The 18,770-nt window shown below is 46.4% G+C and overlaps 1 protein-coding gene across 1 annotated transcript in view; it reads right to left on the reverse strand.

The window, feature by feature from the left end:
* The window catches only part of LOC308154423 (creatine kinase, testis isozyme-like), a gene marked incomplete at both ends in the record, with an annotated part of 47,473 nt that extends 36,809 nt beyond the window's left edge, over positions 1-10,664 (reverse strand). Inside the window, 2 exons of the mRNA XM_080527585.1 lie at positions 10,101-10,198; positions 10,629-10,664. Coding sequence (XP_080383711.1) covers positions 10,101-10,198; positions 10,629-10,664 — 134 coding nt within the window. The remainder of the gene's footprint in view (positions 1-10,100; positions 10,199-10,628) is intronic.
* Positions 10,665-18,770: the final 8,106 nt, after the last annotated feature.

Consider the following 18,770-nt stretch of genomic DNA (forward strand, 5'->3'; position numbering starts at 1 on the left):
TGCACTCTACTGCCCTCTACTGCTCTCTACTGCCCCCTACTGCTCTCTACTGCTCTCTACTGCTCTCTACTGCACTCTACTGCTCTCTGCTGCTCTCTACTGCCCTCTACTGCTCTCTACTGCCCTCTACTGCCCTCTACTGCTCTCTACTGCTCTCTACTGCTCTCTACTGCCCTCTACTGCTCTCTACTGCTCTCTACTGCTCTCTACTGCTCTCTACTGCCCCCTACTGCTCTCTACTGCTCTCTACTGCCCCCTGCTGTTCTCTACTGCACTCTACTGCCCTCTACTGCTCTCTATGGAGAGGTATGGAGGGGCGGGGTTATGGATGGCCTTGAAAGTATGGAGAAGGATTTTGTAATCGATGCGGTGTTTGATGGGGAGCCAGTGGAGTTGGTGTAGAATGGGGGTGATGTGACTGATGACAGGGGGTTCTGGTGACAATACGGGCAGCAGCGTTCTGGACCAGTTGGATCTTGTGGAGCAGTTTGTGGGGGAGACCAAAGAGAAGGGAGTTACAGTAATCTAGGCGGGAAGTGACGAGGGAGTGGACCAGGATTGCGGCGCTGTTGGGAGTGAGTGAAGGGCGGAGGCGGTTGATATTACGAAGATGGAAGTAAGCAGACCTGATGGTGTTGTTGACGTGGGAGTGGAATGAAAGGGTGCTGTCGAGGACGACACCCAGACTCTTAACCTGGGGGGAGGGGGAAACCAAGGAGTTGTCAATGTTGAGGGTGAAACTGGGGTGCTTGGTGAGTGTGGATTTGGAGCCAATGAGAATTACCTCTGTTTTATTACTGTTTAGTTTGAGGAAATTTGAAGTGAACCAGGATTTAAGTTCATGTAGACAGGCACAGAGGGAGGGAGGAGGGAGGGAGGGTGGAAGTGGGTTTGGAGGAAACGTAGAGCTGGGTGTCGTCCGCATAACAGTGGAAATGAATGTTGTATTTATGGAAAATCAGACCAAGTGGGAGGAGGTAGATGATGAAGAGGATAGGGCCAAGGACAGAGCCCTGGGGAACACCAGAGGAGAGGGGGGACGGATGGGATGTGAATGATTTTAACTGTATAAATTGAGTGCAGCCAGAGAGATAGGAATGGAACCAGTGTAGATGGGTGTCAGATATACCAATGGAGGCTAAACGGTTAAGGAGGGAGGAGTGCGATATAGTATCAAAAGCGGCGCTCAGATCGAGTAGGATGAGGATGGATATGAGTCCGGAGTCAGCTGCCATCAGGAGGTCATTTGTGATTTTGAGGAGGGCTGTTTCTGTGCTGTGAAGGGGGCGGAAGCCAGACTGGAAATGTTCATCGAGGTTATTGTTTGAGAGAATGAATCTGTAAAGCCACCACTTTTTCCATGATTTTTGAAAGAAATGGCAGGTTGGAGATGGGACGGAGGTTATTGCCTGAAAACCTGTTTGTCCTGTTGCGTTTCCCGTAGTTGTTCTTCCGGGTTCAGAGCACGCTGGCGTCCGCGATGTGACTGCCGCTTCTGTTCCCGGTCCTGTCTCCTGTCCTTTTGTATCCTGTCTTTTTGTATCCTGTCCTGTCTCCTTTTGTATCCTGTCTTTTTGTATCCTGTCTTATCCTTTTTGTATCCTGTCCTGCCGAACTCCGCTGCCTTCACCCCTGCCATCTCCCGCCTCTCACCGCCTTCACTACCGGACTGCAGTACTCACCGCCTTCACTACCGGACTGCATTACTCACCGCCTTCACTACCGGACTGCAGTACTCACCGCCTTCACTACCGGACTGCAGTACTCACCGCCCCACCGTTCCTGTCCCCGGGCTCTGTGTTGCCGACCGACCCGCTGCGCGCCGCTCTCAGACATCGCTGGCCTGGCCGTGCTGTGCTATTACCCTCGTCCCGGGAGGTAGCCACCGCTCCCTCCCCGGTTCGGGGGTTGCCATCTCCGCAGGTGAGTGTCGGTCGTTCCCAGCCTTCACTCACTGCTGCGCGATTTGGTCGCTGGCATGGCACGGCTAGGCTGGCCGGCCGCGCGGGTTCGGTCCCAGGCAGGCAATACAGATGACAACGGCAACGGCTGCTGCTGCCACCAAGGCAGGCATTCTCCGCTGCCGCCGCCACATCCATCGAGGCCCCCAGCAACATCAACACCGGACTCTACACCACCCCCCCCTCCCCGTTCGCTGACCCTGTGTTCCATGTTACTTGTTGTTGTTGCTTGTTGTTTTTTGTGTCTCCCCATGTGTGTCCTATATTGTCAGCGTCTTTGAGCCTTGGAAAAGCGCTATATAAATTGAATTAATTATTATTATTATTATTATCATCCCAGTCCCGAAGAAAAGCACGGTGAGCTGCCTAAACGACTACCGCCCGGTGGCACTCACACCAATCATCATGAAGTGCTTCGAGAAACTAGTCCGGGCCCACATACTCACACGCCTCCCGCCCAACCTGGATCCATACCAGTTCGCCTACAGAGCCCACAGGTCCACAGAGGACGCCATCGCGACGACTCTCCACGCCACTCTATCCCACCTGGAGAGGGGAAACAGCTACGCGAGACTGCTCTTCGTGGACTTCAGCTCCGCCTTCAACACCATCCTTCCAGACAGGCTAGTGACCAAACTACTAGACCTGGGTCTATCACACTCTATATGTGCGTGGATCAAGGACTTCCTGACCGACCGCCCCCAGAGGGTGCGGGTGGGCCCCCACACCTCCACAGCCCTCAGCCTCAGCACTGGGTCCCCCCAGGGCTGCGTGCTAAGCCCCATCCTCTACAACCTCTACACCTACGACTTCACCCCAGCATCTACATCGTAAAGTTTGCAGACGACACCACCGTGGTGGGATGTATCTCGGGGGGGGACGAGGCGGCGTACAGGGATGAGGTAGAGCAACTGAGCAAGCTGTGCAAGGTTAACAACCTGCTGCTGAACAAGTCAAAGACCCAGGAATTCATCGTAGACTTCAGGAGGAAAAAGTCCGAGATCCAGCAACTACTCATCGACGGAGAGAGCGTGGAGAGAGTCTCAACCCTCCGATTCCTGGGACATCACATGCGGGATGACCTGACCTGGAAGGACAACACAAAAGGCACCATCAAGAGGGCACAACAGCGGCTATACACCCTGAGATGCCTCAGGAAGGAACACAACAAGCAGGAGATACTGGTGGCCTTCTACCGCGGCGCAGTGGAGAGCATCCTCACCTACGGCATCTGCAACTGGTTCTCCAGCTGCACAACAGCGGAGAGAAATGCGCTACAGAGAGTAGTGAGAACAGCACAGAAGATCACCGGCGCCCACCTCCCCTCTCTGGAAGAGCTGTACAACACACGCTGTCTCAGGAAGGCCTCAAAGATCTCCAGGGACCCGACCCACCCTGGGCACGTACACTTTACCAGGCTGCCCTCGAAAAGGAGGTTCAGGACCCTGGCCGCTAAGACAAACAGACTGAAGAACTGCTTCTACCACAGGGCCGTCCAGGCCCTGAACACAGCAAAGACCTAAGTTCTGGGCCCTGGACAGTCTGGACGGATTGTATGGCAGCTGCTGGACTGAAAAAATCAGGTGTAGTGCTGAGGCACAAACATGTACATTTCTAGCCTGCAAACTGTGACACTTTAAATAACGTGAAAAAAATACTATTGTGCAATGACAACCCTAGTCGACTATCTGTACAGTATAGTACAGTGGATTGTGTACATAGCCTTTATTTATGTAAACCAGCTCCTTCCCTTCTTGTGATTTTTTTTTTTTCTTTTTCTAAAAGTTTTTTTTAATTTATTTTTTTATTTTTTTCCTTTCCTAACACCAGGGGAGCCACCCCTCCTAAATTTCGTTGTTTGGTACCTGTACTGTAGCAATGACAATAAAGTCCATAAAGTCCATTCATTCATTCATTCATTATTGAAGATGTTGGGGTCTGAACCAGGTTTCTTCAGAATAGGTGTTATGGCTGCGGATTTGAGAGATGATGGGACAGAACCAGAGGTGAGGGAGGAATGGATGATTGCAGTTATCAGGGGCAGGAGAGAGGGGAGGGAGGCCATGACCAGGGAGGAGGGCAGGGGGTCAAGTTGGCAGGTGGATGGCTTGGATTTCCGGATGAGTTTAGATAAATCGGCAGCAGAGGGGAGATGGAAGCAGGAGAGAGGTACAGAGAGGGGGGGATGGGGAGATAGGGGAGATGGACAACTGGACATAAGAGGGGTCAGTTGCTGGTGGATGTTGGCTATTTTTGAGTTGAAAAATGACATCAGGGAGTTACAGTGCTCAGTGGAGTAGAAGTGTGGGGGAAGGGAGTCGGGGGGGCGGAGTGAGTAGTTGACCACTGAGAACAGGGCCCTGGTGTTCCCAGCACCAGCAGTGATTTTGTCTGTAAGATATTGGGATTTGGCTGAGGAGAGGGCGTCTTTGTAAAGGAGGATGTGGGCATGGTGCATCTGTTTGTGAACAGTAAGACCGGTTTTTCTTGAAAGCCGCTCCAGCTGACGTCCTTTGGCTTTCACTCTACTGTCACACAATTATTCAGAGCTTTGAACGAGTTTATTAACACTAGAACAGCCATGGGTGGGGTCATTAACACTAGAACAGCCACTGGTGGGGTCATTAACACTAGAACAGCCACAGGTGGGGTCATTAACACTAGAACAGCCACAGGTGGGGTCATTAACACTAGAACAGCCATGGGTTGGGTCATTAACACTAGAACAGCTATGGGTGGGGTCATTAACACTAGAACAGCCATGGGTGGGGTCATTAACACTAGAACAGCCATGGGTGGGGTCATTAACACTAGAACAGCCATGGGTGGGGTCATTAACACTAGAACAGCCATGGGTGGGGTCATTTGACCCAGTGAGTAAAAATAAATTCTACCTTTGAAGTTGATCAAATTTCAGGACCCTCCTTTCATGACTTTTCCCAGATAAGTTCTACCTCCCAGTATCCTGACATGTTCTAAATCTACCTCGTATAAAGCTATTTCTTTAACAGGTTTTACCCCAGTTACATACGCAGTAGTGATAGGATATTATATGTCTATGTACAGACAGTTATGAATGATAAACTGTACAGTAGGTCTCGCTATAGCTATCGCAGCAAAGTACTTGCAGTAGCCTACATTTGATTATGTCTGTAATCCTCAACTGATTTTCATGGAACAACATGGAACAAATACAATTGTATTCATGATACAGTATATAATGTGTATAAAGTGTATTTATGATACAGTATATAATGTATATCAATTTTCAAATATTAGCGTATTTATGACTATTATTTTTTTATAATGATAATTAACCTCTTCTGCATGTGCAGCCACTCCCCGTGATAATCTGACCGTAATCCTGTATGGTGGTACGATGCTTGTAGGAGGTGCTCTGAGAGACATACTTAGATAGAGAACACTTGAATTCATATATTTGTATTCATTGTAGGGCTGCAACTAACGATTATTTTGGTAGTCGACTAATCTGTCGATTATTTTTTCGATTAGTCGCGATTAGTCGTGTGGCTTTTCGCTGCGCGTAAATGGCGACGCAGAAGCATAAATCCGGCTTAACTAGCTATCTAACCTAACGTTACGCCAAGCTACAGCTGCTCACAGAGCTAGTTGACTGGCTAGCTAGCATTGCTGGCTAGACTACAGACAGCTCACGTTAGTAGGCTACGCTTGGCGCTGTTTATCTTACAGACAGCTAGCTGGTGGACTCAACATAATTGAAATAGCATTCACTTATCAAGCATCATTCATGATCATCCACCATGACTACCTGGTATTTTAATAGCGACCACCCCTCACTTCATTTCATCTCGTGTTCTCCTGGCTTCAACATGGAAAACCCCTGCTACGTAACGTTACATACAAGCGCCTCTGTCTGTCACATGCGTGCCACAGGGCAAATAAATTAATAGCACAAACGCTCATAGCATGTACAGCCCTGTCCATGAGACGTTGTTTTCCAACATGTAACAGTAAAGCTAACATAAACATTACGACCCTAACAATATAACGTTAGCCAGTTGGCTAACAACGTTAGCTAAAACTTACCCAGCTGATTCTTGCATGGCTCCCGCAAAAAAAAAAAAAAAAAAAACGTTTTTAAATTTTTTTTTTTTAATGCGATTAGTCGACAACAGCATTTTACGTCGACGAATTTTCGTAATCGATTAGTCGTGCCTAGTCGACTAATCGTTGCAGCCTATTATCTTGTTAAATGTTGATATTTAATTTCTATATATTTTTTTCTTTCTTTATATCCTAATGCTGTATGTAAAGCACTTTGATGCAAGAATGACACTATTTACAGCGCTGTCAATTTTCAAATATTAGCATATTTATTATTTAAAGCACTATTATTTTAGCACTTTGAATTGCCCTTGTTGTATAAAATGTGCTATACAAATAAACTTGCCTATGTAACCCTGTATATGTTCCTATTCTTACAGACCAGCAGAGCTCCAACCCAGGTTCAGACAGCGAGCCCAGCTCCACCACACCAGGAAACCATCAACAACACAGGAGCTCGAGGCGGAAGAATCACCTTAAAACACACCCACAGACTTACACCGGAGAGAAGACCTACCGCTGCCCACTGTGTGGGAAGAGTTTTAGTGAAGCAGGAGTCCTGAAGAAGCATCAGAGAATACACACCGGAGAGAAACCATACCACTGCTCCCAGTGTGATAAGAGTTTCAGTAAAGCAGGAAATCTAAAGATTCATCAGAGAACACACACAGGAGAAAAACCATACCACTGCTCCCAGTGTGGGAAGAGGTTCAATACAGCAGGAAATCTAAAGATTCATCAGAGAATACACACCGGAGAGAAACCATACCACTGCTCTCAGTGTGGGAAGAGGTTCAATACAGCAGGAAATCTAAAGATTCATCAGAGAATACACACCGGAGAGAACCCATACCACTGCTCTCAGTGTGGGAAGAGGTTCAATACAGCAGGAAATCTAGAGATGCATCAGAGAACACATACGGGAGATAAACCATACCACTGCTCCCAATGCAGGAAGAGTTTCAGTCAATCAGGAAGTCTGAAGAGGCATCAGAAAAGATGCCACACCGGAGAGAAACCATACCACTGCTCCCAATGTGGGAAGAGTTTTAGTGAAGGAGGATATCTAAAGATTCATCAGAGAATACACACAGGAGGGAAACCATACCACTGCTCCCAATGTGATAAGAGTTTCAGTAAAGCACAACATCTTAAGATTCATCAGAACACACACAGGAGAGAAACCATACCACTGCTCCCAATTTGATAAAGAGTTTCAGTAAAGCAGAACATCTTAAGATTCATCAGAACACACACAGGAGAGTAACCATACCACTGCTCCCAGTGTGGGAAGAGTTTTAGTGAAGGAGGAAGCCTGAAGATGCATCAGAGAACACACACAGGAGAGTAACCATACCACTGCTCTGGAAACGATCGTAGCTCTACGTCGGGTATTACCTACTGGTTATGCAGAGTTATTTCAGGCATGTGAGCCGCACTGCCTATACTGTAATTCATGCGAAGTGAATGTGGCTCGTAATAAAAATTAACGATGTTATCAGCCGAGAAAATGAGTTAAGAAATGATTTTCTTTTACAACTTGAGTATAAGCATTTGCCTGGTTAGTAATCAAACGTTAAATCACCCTTCTCTGCCCTCTTCCGCTTCCAGACCAACGCCTACCCTATATTTTAGCACTTGGCTTAATTCCACCGCTTTTCTTTGAGCCGCTATTCACCTGCGTTCAATTTAAAGTATATTTGGTATTTATAGAAGGAAGCACGTACGCAATGTTAAACAAGCGCAGCTCGTTTTATAAATAATGCTTACGTCCGTTTAGAAAAATGTGCTTACGTGAAAGTCAAAGATGACGTTCAAGTACCTTTTTATAAATAAGGGGTGGCCAACCAGTTGGAGACTAAGAGCCCCAAAGAATTGTTGTGGTACCAGAAAGAGCCACATCATACATGCAGGCTCACAAAAGCTCTCACTCACACACACGCAATACATTTCCAATAGGCTATGAGACAAGTGGTGTCATTTCAGCAAAAGCCAAGGTATGGCAAGGTACAGAATAGGGGGGGTTGAGGGGGGGTTTCAAATCAGTTGTGCAATAGTCTATTTTGGTGAGTTGTTTCTATACAATTGACTTATATAACATTAACTCTTTCACCGCCAGAGTTTTCTGAAAAAGTTGCCAGCCAGCGCCAGCCTTTTTGATCATTTTCACTCATCTTAAAAAATTCCCAGAATATTCTGTTCTATGAATATGTAAACACTGAATACATCAGAAGAAAGAAGAGACCTTCTTCTTGCACACAAAAAAAGTTTGATTCTATCTTCTTCCTAGCATGTTCAGTGAACACTTCAATGTTGGTGATTTTCATCAAAAAACTACTTTTCGGACAAAAAACAGAGAAAAACGCGTTTTTGTGAAAAACTGTTTATTTTCACCCCCAAGACCCGTTTGACCCATTTAACATTATAAAACTATAATACACATATATAATAATATAATACACTACATTTTATGTATTTATTTATTTTCTAATATTCATTATAATAATAATAATAATAACAATACATTTATTTTATAAGGCGCCTTTCATGGCACTCAAGGTCGCCGTACAACAACAAATTTAAAAACAGTTACAAAATTCAAAATACATAGAAATACACAGTATAAACATAGCTTTATGAATCATTGCCAATATTTGTCCTTGGTGTGGTACAGTGTGGTACAGCTAGTGTGTAAAGGGACATTACAGGCTTTACAATGGAACCATGTCTCTTTACGTTTTCCCTTTTTTATACAAACCCTGCAACCCCTGGTTGGGTTCTGCTTTTTGGGAGTTGGGGAGATTTTTACAAGTGTATGGGCTCCCATATTCCCATCCAGCCTTCCCTGAGGGTCCTGGTTTGGTGCTCTAAAGTAATGAGGTCTGGGGTAGCCTCTTGCTTCCTCAGCACCAGTTTCCTCACCACCTGTCTGTCTGTCTACCTCAGCACCTGCCTCGCCTGACACCTGCGCCTGACACAGGCGAGGCAGGTGCTGAGGTAGACAGACAGACAGGTGGTGAGGAAACTGGTGCTGAGGAAGACACTGCCTTGCTGGTCCATGACCTCACAACCCTTTCAATGAAGGAGTGAAATGTGTTGCATCTGCCCTGTGGGTTTCTAGCTTTGTAGATGACCATGGACCATGACATTGTCACTGTGACGCATCAGTGTTTCGCCCACCTTCAGGTCAGCATTGGACACATTTGTGATCACTGGTGGTTCACCTCTGTGCATCCTCAGGTTACCACAGACGTGTGTGTTCAGACGAAGGAGGCGCTCAGACAAAGCTACAGAATTATATAAGTTATTCATGTACAATCTGTAGCCCTGACCTGCTAGTTGGCCAAGTAGAGAGACAGCTGTGTCTCCCAGGGGAGCGCTCTCTCCACAGTAGGGCTTCAGTGTGTAACAGTACCCTGTCTCTGAATCACATAATATGTATGACTTGATGCCATATTTGATGGGCTTTAGGGGATTGTACACCCTGAAGGTTAGGCGACCACGCCACAGAAGCATACCCTCATCTATGGAGATATTGGTGTTGGGTTGATACATCTCTTGAAATTTGGACCCAAGGTAATCTAAGATGGGGCGGACCTTGTACATTCTGTCAGTACAATCGGCTGGCATCGCTGCATTATTACTAAAATGAAGGTATCTCGATATGTTTTCAAACCTGTTGCGAGACATGACAGAGTTGAAGTAGGGGGTAGCTAACATTTCATCAGTGGACCAGTACATTTCAAGCTCAGGCTTACGAATGATACCAGTGAGAAAAAAGAGCCCCAGGAATGATTTCATCTCTCTAAGTGTGACAGGTTTCCATGCATGTGATCGAGCGTGTGGTGATTGTGGAGAGCCACTCACAGCTTCAATACATTGAGCTGCATACAAGTCGGTCTGAACAACTATGTCCTGGATCAGTTCATCAGTAAGGAACAACTCAACATAGTCAACTGGTTGTTCTGATGCCAGCTCAGCAGCAGCATTGATAGGTCCAGGTTTCGCAGTGAAAGGAATGTCTTTTGCCTGCCAGTCTTTGTCATGCCACACCTTCTCACCAACAGGGGCCCTTGCTTGGTCACCAGCTGCGCCGCGCCCACGACCTCGTCCACGGCCACGTCTGCGCCCAGCTCTGTGCAGTGTTTGATCTGTAAATAATTAGAATTAGTATATTTATTTATTATTTTATTTATTTTATTTTATTTTATTTATTATTTTATTTATTTTATTTTATTTATTTATTTAGTATTTTATTGTTAATTTTTAATTTAAATTTTGCCATTTAGCAGACGCTTTTATCCAAAGCGACTTACAATTACGAATTACAGGGACATTCCCCCTGGAGTAACTGAGGGCTAAGTGCCTTACCCAAGGGCACACTAGTTGTGGTGTGGCTTCAGGCGGGATTTGAACTCACAACCTTCCGATCCCAAGTCCAACTCACTATCCACTAGACCACCACTACCCTATTATTGTCTGTCAGCTGGTAGAAATATAAATACAATACAATTATCTGTGTATTTTTTACACGTGGGGCAGGGGAACGTGACCTTGCACGCGACGTGACCTTGCGCCCACGTCCGCTCTCATGTCCACGTCCTCGTCTGCGCCCATGCCCGTGCACAGCTCTGCGCAGTGTTGGATCTGTAAATAATTAAAATTAGTAGGCAAGGCCAGGCAAGTTTATTTGTATAGCACATTTCATACAACAGGGGCAATTCAAAGTGCTTTACATGTATTATTTAAAAATACAGCAATAGGAGCATAGTAAGAAAATAAAAATTACAATGAATAAAAGCAAATATAACAAGTAAATAGATAAAACAGTTAATAAGACAATGTAGCTGGTAGAAATATAAATACAATAAAATGATCTGATGTGTGTTACCTTGGACAGGGGAACGTGACCTTGCACTTCGGGTCCAATCTCGGTCTGAACCCGGGTCTGAATCTGAATCCGGCAGGGGGGGGCTTGAAGGCTTAGCACTGTGCATTGTTTGATGTGTAAATAATTTGAATTAGTATAACACTAACTAAAACTATATTCCCGCCCGCACCAGCTGGTAGAGATCCGTGTCTTACCTCTAGCAAGGGAATGTGACGAGTCACTTGCATCCGACGAGGGGGGGCTTGCAGCCCTCGCTGGTCCTGATGTTGCCGCTTCATTCAGTCTTCGATGCTTAGCAGTAGCACTGTGCACTGTTTGATGTGTAAATAATTAGAATTAGTATAACACTAGCTAAAACTATGTTATAAAACTAAGTTGTGCAGCAAACTCTTGGCTATGTACTGTTGACAAAATACATCCAACATCTAAATAGCAAAAAAGATCGTTTTAGTAATATTGTTACTAACGTCAGAACTGGAGTGAGAGATAGCCATTTGCACATGAAGAGAGAGTCTCTAAAAGACTCACTTTTTTTTTTCCAAAACCGCCTCCGGTCTTGCCGACTCCAGAGGGATAAAGTTTATAACGTTGACCCAACGTTACTGTATGATAATATTGCACATTAAAGAGTACAGCATTCAGTGAATTGTCTTACCTTGTCCATCATCTTCTACCAGTGGCGGCTGGCCAATAGAGGGCGCTAGGGCGCCGCCCCCACCTTCACTTCCTAGTTGCGACTTGTAAAGGTTTTTTTAAAATAAACATTGTTTATTCACAAAATGCGGCTGATATTCTGTCGGCGCCTATCAGCATTCATTAAAAATCCTCCAATACAATAAACATTTTATCTGTGTGTGTGTAAAATTCACTGTTAAAATACATAGGGGAGGAGTCGGGGCGCCGGCCGAATGCAAGTCTATGGCACTGCAAATACTTTTGGCTTACACGTGAGCTGTAGCAGCGCTCCAATTGGCTGTCTCCTATTTCTCGGCCGGGGCGCAAAAATTGCGCCTCGAGCATGCACAGATTATAGGCTTACCTAGGCTGCAGCCTAGGGCCACTACCACTAGGGGTAGTAAAAATTTAAAAATGCCCTGAATATCCCTGAATATCCGGTTGTTAAGTCTGACGTCAAACGTGACGTTTTGCAATTTCCGGCTCCAAACCAGAAATTCTCCGCACCAGAGTACCAGTGTACTACAGCGGTAGAATGACAGTTTAATCGTTTTTTAGACTCTGATCTATTCATACAACAAGGGACACGGCAGCACTTTCCCGTTGTCCCCATATTGTCAGGGTATTTGAGCCTCGGAAAAGCGCTATATAAATATAATTAATTATTATTATTATTAATATTGCGGCATTTCGAAGACAGCGCCTCAGCCAACTTTGGACCCGGAAACGACAACAGGAGAGGAGAGCAATAGAGACAGAACTGAGGTGATAACAAACAGTTCAGTATGACAGAGACAACTAATAGAAAGACAACTGTATGATTATAGAGTTTACTTGTTCAAGGAAATATTGTATGATAATAGAAAGGTACACTTTAATTTAATTAAAGAAGTAACAAAGAACACATTTATTATCACAATTGCATTGTGTTCCATGTCTTTCTCCATTTGAATAAATAATGCCTAGTTGAATGGCTAAACAAGACAACTGTCTGGACAGTACTATATACAGTATATTCTCATGCTAAAATCGACTGTAAATCCAGATTTTAAAGTTGATATTCTTCCCCGTGGAGCATGCCCCCATAACCTGTGCCCCACCCAAAATGTTTAGCACCAGCCGCCACTGCTGATACCACTGGGACAAATAACATGTTAATGAAACTTAGCTGATTGACGCGTCTTGCCATACAAATGAAGAATGCGCTACAAATTACAATTAGCCTACTCTGATTGGTATGGTACCAATTTGGACAAAACGTAGGTGTCTTGTTATAGAGATTGTTAGGAGCTTCGAGGTGACGTGATTGTCCTTTATTTAACTTGTGATGGTGCCGTTAGTGATAGTTTGTTATAATTAAAAACGGAATAATAGGGTGCAAAGAGGAGAGCGCCTCAGACCGCACCTTTTGGGCAATAGACTGTTTTGAAGTAATACTGTCAAATCCTTGAAATGAATCAAATAAGCACTACAAGCTCCGGTAACTTTTCAGCCTACTCAACTCTTCAAATAAATGCTAAATGCTAAAAAGTAATTTTTAAAAAGTAAATGTTTAAATTGACATATTCGTCTATTACTTGTCATTTTATATAGGACACAAATAATGGACTGTATACAAATATTGTGCCTTCATCATGGCTAAACTTTAGTACCAATCTACTCAGCAACACTTCTGGAATATGGAGCAAGTGAGTTTCAACCATGAGCTGTGTCATACATGTTGATGCCCTGTAGGCCTACACAAATATGTTTCCAAGGCTAAACTTAGGTTAGGTTATTTACTACCATTTCACTCAACATTTCAAGAATATGGATCAACTGAGTCTCAACCATATGTGTGTACAGTCCTTTATACCCTCAGCTGCCTCCCTGTGGTTACAGGAGTAACGTTCAAATGGTATTTTCACTAACTCTTAGCAAGACTGCTTTTGAATAATAATAATTTTTAAAAGCATTGTGACTGCCAATGGCACCTGGGGGGTGTTCCATCAACAGCCATATTTTGATAAGTCTCGCGAGACGACCATAGATTTGTGCTTATGGTGACTGATGTGTGACTTACTTTAGACAAATGTACTTGTTATAAGTCGCTTTGGATGAAAGCGTCTGATAAATGTAAAAAAGCGTGCATACTTTTGTTGCAAAACACAGCCATAATAGAAAGTCAGATAATTCCAACAGAGGGCGCTGTTTACTTATAGTAATGTGCCTCCCTCAGGCTAAACAGGGAGACATTAACCGTAATCTCATAAGAAAACGGCAGACACACCAGATAGGACTTGATGGCTCAGAGTTTTCTCTCAGTGAAAATGTCACAATCAATAACTTTTCCCATTCCATCATAACGCCGGAGAGAACAAGTATCTCTTAAATACTGTCTTCAAAAGTCTCTCCACTAACTCAGCCAGCATGGTGTTTCTGTTCAGAACAGGAGGAGAGTCTCCCTACGCTGGGGCGGCTGTGGACACCCGTCTGGTCATCCTGACCCCAGCAGCTATTGGAAATGGAAATGGACTTTATTTGTCATTGCTACAGTACAGGTACCAAACAACTTTTTTAGGAGGGGTGGCTCCCCTGGTGTTAGGAAAGGGGAAAAAAACACATTTAGAAAAATAATAAAATCACAAGAAGGTAAGGAGCTGGTTTACATAAATAAAGGCTATGTACACAATCCACTGTACTATACTGCACAGATAGTCAACTAGGGTTGTCATATTGCACAAAAGTATTTTTTCACGTTATTTTAAAGTGTCACAGTTTGCAGGCTTGAAATGTACATGTTTGTGCCTCAGCACTAGCTGCCATACAATCCGTCCGGACTGTCCTGGGCCCAGAACTTAGGCCTTTGCTGTGTTCAGGGCCTTGACGGCCCTGTGGTAGAAGCAGTTCTTCAGTCTGTTTGTCTTAGCGGCCGGGGTCCTGTACCTCCTTTTCGAGGGCAGCCTGATAAAGTGTACGTGCCCAGGGTGGGTCGGGTCCCTGGAGATCTTGGAGGCCTTCCTGAGACAGCGTGTGTTGTACAGCTCTTCCAGAGAGGGGAGGGGGGCGCCGGTGATCTTCTGTGCTGTTCTCACGACTCTCTGTAGCGCGTTTCTCTCCGCTGTTGTGCAGCTGTAGAACCAGTTGCAGATGCCGTAGGTGAGGATGCTCTCCACTGCGCCGCGGTAGAAGGCCACCAGTATCTCCTGCTTGTTGTGTTCTTTCCTGAGGCATCTCAGGGTGTATAGCCGCTGTTGTGCCCTCTTGATGGTGCCTTTTGTGTTGTCCTTCCAGGCCAGGTCATCCCGCATGTGATGTCCCAGGAATCGGAGGGTTGAGACTCTCTCCACGCTCTCTCCGTCGATGAGCAGGGGCTGGATCTCGGACTTTTTCCTCCTGAAGTCTACGATGAATTCCTGGGTCTTTGACTTGTTTAGCAGCAGGTTGTTAACCTTGCACAGCTTGCTCAGTTGCTCTACCTCATCCCTGTACGCCGCCTCGTCCCCCCCCCGAGATACATCCCACCACGGTGGTGTCGTCTGCAAACTTTACGATGTAGTTGCTGGGGTGGACGGGGTGAAGTCGTGGGTGTAGAGGTTGTAGAGGATGGGGCTTAGCACGCAGCCCTGGGGGAACCCAGTGCTGAGGCTGAGGGCTGTGGAGGTGTGGGGGCCCACCCGCACCCTCTGGGGGCGGTCGGTCAGGAAGTCCTTGATCCACGCACATATAGAGTGTGATAGACCCAGGTCTAGTAGTTTGGTCACTAGCCTGTCTGGAAGGATGGTGTTGAAGGCGGAGCTGAAGTCCACGAAGAGCAGTCTCGCGTAGCTGTTTCCCCTCTCCAGGTGGGATAGAGTGGCGTGGACAGTCGTCGCTATGGCGTCCTCTGTGGACCTGTGGGCTCTGTAGGCGAACTGGTATGGATCCAGGTTGGGCGGGAGGCGTGTGAGTATGTGGGCCCGGACTAGTTTCTCGAAGCACTTCATGATGATTGGTGTGAGTGCCACCGGGCGGTAGTCGTTTAGGCAGCTCACCGTGCTTTTCTTCGGGACTGGGATGATAGTTGAGGTTTTCAGGCAGGGTGGGACGGTGGCCTGGGACAGGGACTGGTTAAAGATGTTGGTGAAAACCCCGGCCAGCTGGTCGGCGCAGTCTCTCAGCACCCGTCCCAGGACGCCATCCGGCCCCGAGGCTTTCCTGGGGTCCACCGCCTTCAGTACGCGTCTCACCTCATGCTCTGTGAGGGTGAGGCTGCTGAGAGCTGGAGAGAGTGGTGTTTGTGTTGCGGTTACCTCCGTTCGCCCCTCGTCGAACCGGGCGTAGAAGGTGTTCAGCTTTCCCGCCAGCAGGGGGTCGTCCTCTGCGGCTGTGAGCCTGTTGGCTCTGAAGTTTGTCATCTGCTGAACCCCCTGCCACATCCGCCTGGAGTCGTTGCTCAGGAGGCATTCCTCAATCTTCTCTCTGTGCTCTGCCTTGGCCGCTTTGATGCCGCGCTTTAGGTTGGCCCTGGTGGAGCTGTACAGCGGTGTGCTCTTCCCTGCGAAGGCGTTGTCCCTCTCGTTGATCAGTTTTTGGACCTTCCCAGTCATCCATGGCTTCGTGTTGGGGTAGACCCGGACCCGTTTGTCCACGGTGACTGAGTTGGTGCAGTTCACTATGTGGTTCAGAACCGACGACGTGTACTGTTCCAGGTCCTCATGCTCATATTCCTGCCATAGGGTGTCATTTAGGCAGATCTGCAGTGGAGCGGACCCTTCTGGCCAGGTTCTGACAGTCTTAGTGGTGATGGGAGCACTTTTCCCCATTGTAGTGTATGCAGGAATCAGGAGGATTGACACATGGTCAGACATGCCTAGATGAGCTAGCGGACTAGCCTTGTAAGCACGTTTGATGTTGGTGTATACCTTATCCAGTGTTTTTTCTCCTCTCGTTGCACATTTCACATGCTGATAGAACTTGGGTAGTACTGCCTTCAGGTCGACATGATTAAAGTCCCCCGCTATGATGTGAATAGCCTGTGGATCAGTGCTTTGTTGGCTACTGATGACTTCATATAGTCGCGCCAATGCTACTCTGCTGTCTGCGCTAGGCGCTATATACACACATGTAATTAGCACTGCGTTAAACTCCCTAGGGAGGTATGTGGGTCGGCATTTAACAGTCAAGTATTCCAGGTCTGGGGAGCAGTGGCTACTTACAGTTTTCGTGTTTAAGCACCAGCTGTCCTTCGTAGATATAATGAGGCCGCCTCCGCGGGTCTTCTCACTAAGCAGCGTTCGGTCAGCGCGGTGCAACGTACGCCCCACCAAGCTAACAGTAGCGTCCACAATGTTGTCATTTAGCCAGGTTTCGGTCAGAATAATCACACAGCTATCCCCTACGATGTTGTTTTTGGCCACCTGTAGTCTCAGTTCATCCATCTTGTTCGTCAGGGATCTGACGTTAGAGAGGAAAATGCTTGGCAAAGCTGGTTTGTTTGGGCTTCTCCTCAGCCTTGCTAGCAGGCCTCCCCGGCGGCCTCGCCGTTTCCTACGGTCTCGCCGCCGGCGTTTCCGCCTCAGGGAGGGGACTGTGAACCAGGGCTCTCCCGGTAGCCTGGCGATGTCCTTGTCAATTCTGTATTGCTCCAGGAAATCCGCCGTAACTATCTTGTCGTTTTGCGTGCCGACTTCTAATAAGTCGAGCCTGCTGTAGGTACTATATACACAACTGTTCCCTATAAGTACTAAAAAAAAAGTGAACATACAAATGTTCTTAAAAACACAATGAAACACCAGTGTGGTAGCCCCCCCAGCTGCAGCGACTAAGCGCGCGGCCATCTTGGGACACCTCTATTGATCCAGTCCACACAGTAGCTGTGTCCACACAGTAGCTGTGTCCATACACTAGCTGTGTACATACAGTAGCTGTGTCCGTACAGTAGCTGTGACCATACAGGAGCTGTGTCCAGACAGTAGCTGTGTCCATACACTAGCTGTGTCCACAGGTAAGGGTCACCGGATCCTTCAATCGATCCAGACAAATCGGGCATTTGAATTGGTCCTCCTCTACAAACATTTTAGCTGCTCCCATTTTGCCAACAGTCTATACACAAAGTAGGAATTATATCAATTTTGAGTTTTGAACAAGATTAAATGTAGAGCTGAGATCGACGCAAATGTGCCTCAACATTGAATGTGTGGTCGTTCTGGTTGAACTGGTACAACAGTCACTGGCTGCAGTGCAGTGTTCTTCGTCAATATAGTGTGGAACAGTCACAGACTTGGGACCTAACACACAGTGCCCCTAGCATGGCACAATGCAGCAGTCCCTCAGCCGCTTCTCCGGGGTTAAAAGAGTAGGCACTATTTTACCCTCTACCTGTTGAATAGAATACTGCAAGTAATACATCTTTTGAATTACTTATATTCAGTACTCAAGTTGTAAAAGAAAATCAGGGGGGATGGTGGATTTTATCATATGGGGACAATTTTAGCATCCCCACAGCGTCAGTGACTTCAGTGTCAGTGACTTGGTAAAAATGTCATTGCATGTGTGCGTGCCCCCCCTCGCCCACAGTATTTTACGCAATATGCGCAAAACTAAATGTTGAAATAGCAGTAATACCACGTTCATTGATAAAATGACATAAGGGATGGAAAGGGGGGATGGCAGTTTTCGAAGGGGGATGATTTTTACTGTTTTTATTTCAGGGGGGATGCCCTCCCCTCAACTTGAGTGCTTGCTTATATTGTCTTCTGACGCTTCATGAATGAATGAATGAATGAAAACCTTTATTGTCCCCAATGGGGAAATTCCGTTGTCAAACAGCTCAGTTAGGGCAGACAGAAAACATTCAACAAATAAATAAATAAAACAGTGCAGGCTCAACAAGCAAAAAGTGCAAGATAAAGTGCTCAAGTGCATGTAGTCCAAGTAGCAGTCTTAACGGCCTCTCAGCTCCAGGTCTCCCCCACCCTGCAGGGCCTGGTTGTAGAGTCGGAGTGCAGCTGGAACAAAGGACTGTCCAAATCTTTTTGTACTTTGACGGGGGAGAACAAATCTGTGGCTGAACTTGCTCCTCATCCCCGCCAGCTCGCAGTACATCGGGTGGGAGGGATTGGCCAGCATGGCCGCCAGTTTTTTCCCCATCCTCTGTTCTGCCACCACCTCTAGGCTGTCCAGCCCGGTCCCCACCA

Source organism: Nansenia antarctica (assembly GCF_963989245.1).
Source record: "Nansenia antarctica genome assembly, chromosome: 3".
In the NCBI taxonomy this organism is placed as follows: Eukaryota; Metazoa; Chordata; class Actinopteri; order Argentiniformes; family Microstomatidae; genus Nansenia; species Nansenia antarctica.